This window comes from Lytechinus pictus, unplaced genomic scaffold (assembly GCF_037042905.1).
Source record: "Lytechinus pictus isolate F3 Inbred unplaced genomic scaffold, Lp3.0 scaffold_25, whole genome shotgun sequence".
Taxonomy (NCBI): Eukaryota; Metazoa; Echinodermata; class Echinoidea; order Temnopleuroida; family Toxopneustidae; genus Lytechinus; species Lytechinus pictus.
In genome coordinates this window covers 743561-752932 of record NW_026974145.1, presented here as the reverse complement: position 1 = coordinate 752932, position 9372 = coordinate 743561, and the positions used below count along the sequence as shown (strand labels likewise).

The 9372-nt window shown below is 37.8% G+C and overlaps 1 protein-coding gene across 1 annotated transcript; it reads left to right on the top strand.

Annotated features, from left to right (window-relative positions):
- The first annotated feature begins 2553 nt into the window (after positions 1 to 2553).
- On the top strand, positions 2554 to 8571 carry LOC129253963 (forkhead box protein C2-B-like). Its single transcript, XM_054892407.2, has one exon. The coding sequence runs from the start codon at positions 2728 to 2730 to the stop codon at positions 4285 to 4287; it is 1560 nt and encodes a 519-aa protein (XP_054748382.2). The 5' UTR covers positions 2554 to 2727; the 3' UTR covers positions 4288 to 8571.
- Positions 8572 to 9372: the final 801 nt, after the last annotated feature.

Genomic DNA, 9372 nt, shown 5'->3' with positions numbered 1-9372 from the left:
AAACATGCATGCTCCCATTTTACCCAATATTGGGTAAACTTTTTTTTGAGTGAAGTTAACGCAAGTTCTGTATGCAAAAGGACGGTAGAAACGAGGGATAGGGATAAAGAAATTGTAAAAATGGCAAACCTCATGAAAAGGGAAGAGCAATGATTTGCTGACAATGAAAAAAATATATATTGATAAAGGTCAACAAAGAGGGACGCTAACACAGTCATGTACCATAATTCATTTCCCATTTACGAGTAAGGTTTTCAGTGATTAATATTCTTTTCGAGCATAATTATCTTCTATATCTCCACATTATCGCATTCCTTTACCATTAGTAGGTTTTTCAAAAGCGCGTGAAAAGGGAAAGGTTTCAGTCGGTCAGTGACAGCTCGCCTGTATCCCTGGCCGCGTGTAAAGCGTTGACCACCCCTGTGTTTCTGCTACCAGCTGTGTTCTATAATTCATATGACACACAAAGCAATTAAGATGGAATGCTCTTAGGAGAATCCAAGCTTGATCGTTATCATTAATACCCTTAATCAGAGTTTACCTAGAATGAAAGCTGCTGTTGACCGAGTTATCAGCAATCATTTATGCATGGAGCTCCATGATTTATGCGTGCAAAGCCATGAGAGAGAAGTCAAGAGTCAAACTCGTTTGATAAACCATGGACCCTAGAAACTCAAGGTAGGCATATACCACGGACCTAGAGTTGCAGCTACTGGTTTGACCATAGAGCTATAGCTCCATGGTTTGACATTTGGCAATATTGAATAACATCGCAATTCATTCGCTCCTGTTATGCATTGTTCTCCAACGCTTGTATGCCTACATGATTATTACGAATGATATGCTCCAATAATTACTGTACGGACAAAATATAAACAATCAGGAAACATAGTAGGCCTAAAGTAGAAACAATGTCTTTATGACGTAGACTTCCATTCAAAATATAGGCCTATAATTATTGTAGGCCTAAATTCACTAAGAATAAATGAGAGAGATCGGACAAAATAGAAAATGGTCGATGGGGGTGGGGTGATAATGATGGTACCCATTTCATTTCACAACATTCATGATATTGAAATGATGTTGCTAGTACTATTTCACGGAATCATTAAACAACAAAAATATGTAATAATTTTGTTCGTGCTGTAATTAATATGAGGTCGACGGGCAAACTGGGAAACACTTTTTGTTATAAATCTAAAGACGATTTTGAAAATTAAAAATAAATCGGAAAAATTATCAACTTAGAATCACAGAGCAGTCGGGTCCCCATGAAATTTTCACCTCTTTCTGGAACTAAAATTGATTTATGACTAAAAGTTAAACACAGTTTAGCATGCCTATATAATCATTCTAGAACTTTCATAACAGTACATAATGCACAGAGTAGCCGTCATAAGTCAGAAAAGTTAAAATAAAAATAACTTCTTCGAAATGTTTACAACCCTCATGTACAAGCTCTTACTACACTCTAAAAAAGGTGTACCCAATATTTTGTAAATTTTACTCAATGTTGCGTTGAAATAGCCCAATATGGGGTAAAAAGATACCCAGCAAACATGCATGTTCCCTTTCTACCCAATATTGGGTAAAATTTTACTCAGTGTTTTTAGAGTGTAATACTAACAGGTTTTAGCGAGTACATGTCTAAATTCTTTACGACCCCGACAATATCACCTGAGCACTGAACTGCTGAAAATAAAGAACTGCGGTCTATTTCGTGATTTACAATACAGGGTGATATAATATTTTGTTGGTCAATCATATTTCCCCACAATACTTGTACTTCATAAGATAATTCTACCAGCATGACCAGGGGAAATATTCCAAATAATGCTTTCGGGTAAAGTAACCTTTTGTTGCCGAAATTTCAATGATAAATTAAATCAAGAGATATTGAGGTATTCATAAATCTTTATCGCTAAATCATACTGTGGATATATAGAATTGACCCGATAAATAGTTAAATTATATGCCTGTGTGCACTTGAATGAAGCAGAGATTTATTTAGTATTGTACTGTATTGTAAGTTTTGTTCTCTCTCTCGCTCTCTTTCCAGGGATATCTTTCTTTCCCCCTTTTTTGCAATGGTGTTGTGTTCAAGTCTTATACGTTGCGTGTTACAAGGGCTTACATTGGAAAGTCTGTTTTGTCGTAGGTAGAGAAAGTTCAAATAAACTAGTCGAATTAGTGCCGATTTAAGTCCTTATTAGCCCCTGATTTGTCTGCTACGTGTATGTACACAGCCTACCCCTAATGATGACCCAACTACGTGATTTTTTTTTCTTCAAGCAAAGAACTGTTGAACGCAATCCCTGGTTTCGAGGGGTACAACACGGATCGATACACGCATAGGATTTGATGGATATTTCGTGCTAGGCGCAAGTGAGCTGGAACATGAAATATCTGTGCAGTTTCATAATTAATCTTGAAGATGAATATGGTATAAGTGGAGCAATTAGCTCATTTAGACGTCAGAGATTGTAAGGGAAAAGTAGCCGTCAATATACGAACGGTAACATCGCATACGCTGTGTGTGGCCAGGTCATCATGTGCGGTAGTGAACGACAGCGCTGATTGGCTCAACGTGCCGAATGGGGGCGGAGCGAGCAAAATGGTGAAAGAGTAGTATAGGTTGAATAGCTTTGATGGTTGGATATTCTGGGTTACGAATCTCTGTCGTGAAACACGTCGAAATCCCGAATCAAGACTGTGAGATAAACATCCATGCCAATGTACGCTTCACGCACCTCGCCAGGCGAAGTCCACCCCGGCAGCGCCCCGGTGTCGAACCAAGGAATGGCGATGCAACCTTACCATTCGGCGGCTCCTTCAATACCCGGCGTCATGCACTCTGTTTTTCCACCAGACCAGGGCTACTACCGTCATCCGACCTACTCGGGGATGTCGATGTCGATGTATGGTCACGAACAATACCCTGGTATGGCTCGATCACCGTATGGACCTTACGCTCCTCAACAGGCCAACCCCAAGGACATGGTAAAACCTCCTTATTCTTACATCGCTCTCATAGCCATGGCTATTATGAATGCTTCGGACAAGAAGATAACCCTGAACGGAATATACCAATTTATCATGGACAGGTTTCCGTTCTACAGGGAAAACAAACAGGGTTGGCAGAACTCGATACGCCATAATTTGTCTTTGAATGACTGCTTTGTCAAAATACCTCGGGACGATAAGAAACCAGGAAAGGGGAGCTACTGGAGCCTGGATCCTGACAGCTATAACATGTTCGACAATGGGAGTTATCTGAGGAGGAGAAAACGCTTCAAGAAGAAGGATTTGATGAAAGGAGACAAGGAGGATCGTGAGTGCGACCTGAGGAAGGGACAAGAAGAAGGGGTCAGTCATCCAACAGGACAGAATGAGGAGAAATTGGGTAAGACCAATGGGGTTGTGTGTACTGGTGAAATGGTTGATGGGGGCATGAATCGTGATGTGGTTCAGACGAGTGCCGCTTTGATTACACCCAAAGTAGAACCCATGGACTCCCCTTCGGACGTTTTAAACGAACCCTCCCCAACCCAGCCCCATCATCCAATGGCTGTTGACAACCCGCTGCTCGAACCCTCACACCACTCGGCGAATTACACCGTAGAAAACCTCATGGCCATGCGACAACGCGAAGGCGTCGTCACACACGGGAACTGTGGGACGGGCAGCGAAATCCAGGCCAGCACCCACGCCTTACCTCCCCGCACGGGTCAGCTTCTATCTCCGCAGCCGCTCGGGTACAGCTCTCCACAACTCAACCAGTCTCAGCTCAATCGAATCACTTGCTCGAAACGGCCGGTGGTCAGCTCGCTCAATCATAATCAATACCAGTGTCCAACTTCATATGACCCCGAAGCTATGGCGATGGGTAAGCATATGGCCATCGCACCAACACCTGAAGAAATTCAGCAGGAGCATGGACTCAATCAACGCCTCAGCCCTCCCGGCTCTACCCCGATCCTTGCCACGCCGTCGAGCACCGTAAACGTTCACCGCTCGAACTCGTGGTACCACGGAACAAGTCCCGATGTGCACTCCTCGACGTCGAGTCAAGACCATTACGGTGGTATGTACAACCCTCAAAGATCTATTTCTCTATCTCATGCTGCACATCAAAACGGTCAACTATCATCATCGGCGAACGCCAATGAAAGCTGTCAGCTCTCTATGTCGACGATGAGTGGCTACCGGTCATCATCCTCAGGCTCAACCTCTGCTTCAATGTACCCGTCATCGGCGCATTACAGCTATGATTGTTCAAAGTACTGAGACTATGCCAAACCAATTTGACTTTTAAACTTTCGATTGACGAAAGGGAAAAAAGAAACAATAAAAAAACGCTTGATACCAAAATCATTTTGAACATTGTCCGGTTGTTTGTTTAGTATAGTCAAAAGTTCACGATGATTGTGATGATATGAATCTTTTAAAAACTTTCTGGGAAAGAAGGAACATCAAGAAGACAGACGCACAGACAGACATACAACAATACCGGTGGGTCAAGTCTATGATCATTATTCATTTTATATATTTGTATTTATAAATCTAATAAGTAATGTTTTAAGTATAACAGTAACATCTGCCACAATATAATGTTTACATAACCTTTGTAAAGTCCGCAAACTCCGCATGGATAAAAATCATATGTTTTTTTTTTTTTTTAACTTAAGATGCCCCTAGCAGTGAAAGTCTTTCAAAGTTATCATGATGGAGATCTTTTAAATAATATTAGAGATTGATTTCTTTTTTTTTTGGAAAGTTAAAATATTGATATACCAAAGTTAACAATGGGGTGGTAATGTGCATTATAGTTATGTGTTTGTTTTATGTATTTTATCTTACCTCGTCTTTGTTTTCTCTCAATTGATATGGGTTCCTTAAGTTTTTGATACAGTAGCAATGCTAGTCTTGATGTATGTTTATTTAGGAACATTAATTAATGATCTCGAAACACAATTAAGCCTGTTGCTGTATTTCATTTGTCAATTTTTGTTGAAATTTCTTAGAAGTTTTAAATAATGCATGTTCCTCCAAATGCATCTTTATTTCCATTTGAATAACTTTTTTCGGAAATAATATGATTTCGAAATCGGATGAGCATTTCTTATATTTATTGTTAATACAATTATCTACTTCATCAAATAGCTTAAAATTTTCAAATTTATTTCATTTTTCTTCCTTCACAAATCACGTTGCTGAGCAACATGTCATTTGTAAACAAACTAAAATATCACAAACCATCCCTGTTACTTGGTTGTACAAACAAGGCACCAGCACACAAAAGCTAAAATCATAGTATATAATTCCAACAAAAAGCTAATCTCGGCTTTACTTGCAAATGTATGCTTGGAGAGAATTAGTAGACCACCAATAATGATAATAATAATAATATAATCTCAACAATGACAATGAATTGTCGGCTCCTTTGATCTTGACGTCATTTATGGGGGAAATATCGTTCACAAAGTGATAGGCATCGTTCTTTTTTTCTGCTCTTTATTGTATTTCCACTGAACAACAGTTAAAGCTTGATATTTTTCTGCCTGATTACATACAAAGATCTACCACATGAAATTATCCTGTACGATGTAGTCTTGCTTGGGCTCAAGTTGAAATAATACCGGAAGGTCTCTATTGAACAATCTCGCATGAAATCATTCACTGCAAGTCTGTAACTCTATTAACTTCTGCAGAATTCATTCAAAATTATTCAAAATAATTATTTATGATAGTCCCTGAATTATGGTCTGGAGACTGATATAAATCGATTAAGTCTAAGATTAATGTTTTTGTTTGTTTCGGGGGCAATTTCTTACCAGGCTGTTGCAGAAAAAAAAACCGTTTCAGATTATTACGATTTTGCACAAGTGTCCGTAATGGAATTGGTCGCAGGAAAGTGTGGAAAGTTGTACTTTTTTTGTCGTTTGTATGTTAATGCAGGGTTCACCTTATGCAAAATGACTATAAAGGGCTGCTGAAATTTTTAAGAGTTGTTCAACTGTCAAGGGTGTATATTTGTAGTGTTATACATGTACCTGTTCGAATTTGTTGTAAGAAAATAATGGTCGTTGTTCTGTAATAATAATAGGTGTAGATTTTATTCGTCGACGGGGAATGAGGGAAAAGGATCACGAATGTTCAGTCTTGTCTTCCACTTCTCACTCGAAACCTATCACAAGAGACCATATGTAAATTAGGACACGGATAAACAGGGTTATTTCTTCTCTCTCTTACTTCTTACGAAAGTTTTATGTGCATATCATTATAGATCTGACCAATCAGAAGAGTTTATTGACTGTGATCATTAGATGCCTGTTAGAGCTAGCTATTATTTTATGTTAGAGCTATAGCTAAATTCTCGTGTAGAGTCTGAGCTGATTGAGTCGCCATAAGTCACATTTTTTTCCAGGAGATAATTTATTTATGATGTAGGGTTCCCCCTTTCTCAATTGTAATATTAACCGCTTGATTTATAATTATTTTCCCTCTTGAATTCTCCTTACTTTCAAAACAGATAAACGCCATTTCTGGCAATGATTCGTCGAATTCGCTCACAACTTTTTAATGATAATAGAAGAAAATAGGGAGCGATGACCCCAATATGATGAAACTGTTCTGAAATATTTTTCGGAAAAGAGCAAGAAAAGGTTACTAACCGGTCTAAATCCTTTCTATTTCATCTCACCTTTCAGTTCAAATTGAATTAGTTCTTGAATGCATAGATTAAACTCCATGTATAAATAGAAATGTCAATACAGTACCGGCTCTCTGGTGCACTATTGTTATGGGTGAGGTCGGCTGGAGATTTCTTGCAGTATTTCACTCTCACTGATATGGGTTTCTCCAATGTGTTGCATTTTGGGTGTGAAATTGTCCTGTACTTTGATTTTACTGTTAAAGTACAAGAGTGGTATATAAATTGTGAGATGAAGTAGTTACGGATATTAGTAAGTGTGTAGATAAACTTTAGATAATAAGGAGGAAGGACTTTTGCCCCAATTACGTCGTGAAATAGGGTCGTTCTTGATAACAAAAGACATTTCTCAAGTTTCTAATTCCCTTTACCGGTTTAATATGAATGTTGAAAAGAGGTTGAAGAAACGTCCTTAGAATGTGTGAGAATGTTATCAACTCCCGAAGCGCTAAAAGAAAGAAAAAAAGATAATTTAAATAAACACTATCATTGACTGGTTTAGAGTAACAAGTCAAATTTGCAGATCCAAATTGGGGGTAAGTCTCCATGGAATCATATTCCTATTAAGAGTCGAACCCGTGAGACCTGAATTTAGACTATGGTGTAATATGTGGAGTGCCATATTTCAGGCCATCTTATTATGTCCTTATATAGTTTTCATCCCACGATTCACATGCATCGACTTAATATGCCGTACATGAAATAAATCAATATGGCAGTTTGGGAAGAGTGTGAGGTTGTGTCGCTATGTAAATGTTGCCCGTCACTTGAGCCGTACACACGGGGTAGCTCACGCGTCGGTAATCTCTACGTTCTTCGTTGCATTCGAGTCGCTCCGTCGAATCTCTTATCGGAGACTGAAAAGAAAGAAAAAAAAATGTATGGGGAGAGACAGAGAAAAATGGCTTCAATCGGATTAATTTTCCATGAGTGAATTTTGAGATTACGATTTAATTGAAATCTCGACCCGGTCTGACAGCAAGCCTGGTGTGATTCAGACGGAGATATATATATGAAAGAAGACACCAGCGTTGTGTGTATATTTTTCACGTAAATTATTCTTGCCATAAATCATATCCATATTATATACGTCATGCATTTTTTGTGTGCCAAGAACAACACTTTAACTTAATCGAGATAGAGTTTAGATGTTCGAATTGCTACGTGGCTAAGTTATTAATTGTTTTAAGTTTCCTGCTTTAAGATATGATTTTGACATCATTCATAATTTACTTTGTCAGTCTGTCTGAATAAGTGCATAATTTAACGAAATAGCTACACAAATCCTCACAACTCCTGTGATTCCATTATTATTTTAGATACCACACCGTGTTTGATTATGGTTATTATTTTATTTTGATAGATCTCGTGTAAATTATTTTTCGTTAACTGTTCAGTTCATCGTTTAATAAGCCCCTCTATATGTTTGTGTTGGTAATCATGTTTAAGTGAAATGTAAGTAGTCCTTTTTTTATTTACTAATATATCAACGGCAACAAAATTTGCCAGAGTGAAATGGATTTGTGAGAGGGCCCAATGTGTACATTCTGTAGTCTTAAGTCATGAATGTAGAAGTAAATGACTAGCGAATGAAACGATATTTACTATTTCAATTTTTGCAGTCAGCCACGTGTAAGAAAATCTTTGAGAATTGTCAGTTCTGGAAATCGAATATTTTAATTTTCCTGTTTGTATGTCACATCACTTTTTATCGTGTTTCTTATTTTCTCTCATGTCAGGGACAATAACTGATTATAGTCCAAGCAAAGTTTATAAATGTTCAGTGAAAAATATTAACTATTGTTTTTATGAATATTGAAAATAAACAGAGGCATCATTCTTGCTCATTGAAAAGGAAATACCTGTTCTTCATGACTTATTAATTTATTTGTTTTAAGGAGAATGCAATACACTTTTGCCTGAGAAATGAACTTAGAAAAAGAAAAATTTTCTTGAATTAATTTCATCATTTCATTTTGTTAACACATTATTTTTTCATAGCGGTCATATCAAATTTTAAAAGGAATATTAAATCAGGAGTGTATTTCATGTCGAATCAATCAAATGCAAGTCTTGCCACAATTTCCGAACATATTCCGAAAATTGCATTGTCGCTTTCAACACCGAATTCTTTAGGTGGAAAAATACATTTACTCCATGTCCATAATACACATCTCCAATTTAGGATATCATTGAATAAAATTATGGATCTTGCCCATAGCAAACTGGTGTTTATTGATCCTCTTCACAACCACGAGAAACAGTCCATTCGACCACCAAAAATGGACTGACAATACCCCAAAGGGAGATTTGTTTCTTTTAAACAACGATTTAGCAGAGGGTGATGATAGGCTGAAGGGATTTCGTAAGCACAATGTGAATTATAACTCTAGTCTACAGTTTATGAATATTCATCCAGTGTATTTGAAATTTTTGAAAGGGGAAATTTGATTGTGGGAATTGAAAATGATGGGGGAGGATGTGAAGGGGGGGGGCTATAGTTGTTTACCATTTTGTTGTTAACATTGGATGTGGCCATGGATCATGGAATGTTTCCTGTGGCCCGTAACACATATAGCTTAGCAATGATCTTAGAACATTTTTCTACGATTGATTGCAACAATGCATTGCCTACAATGTACAATCAATCGTGAAAATCA

Bases quoted from the DNA above. Each gene is read 5' to 3' on its own strand.
- LOC129253963 (XM_054892407.2), top strand. From the start codon at position 2,728: ATGCCAATGTACGCTTCACGCACCTCGCCAGGCGAAGTCCACCCCGGC.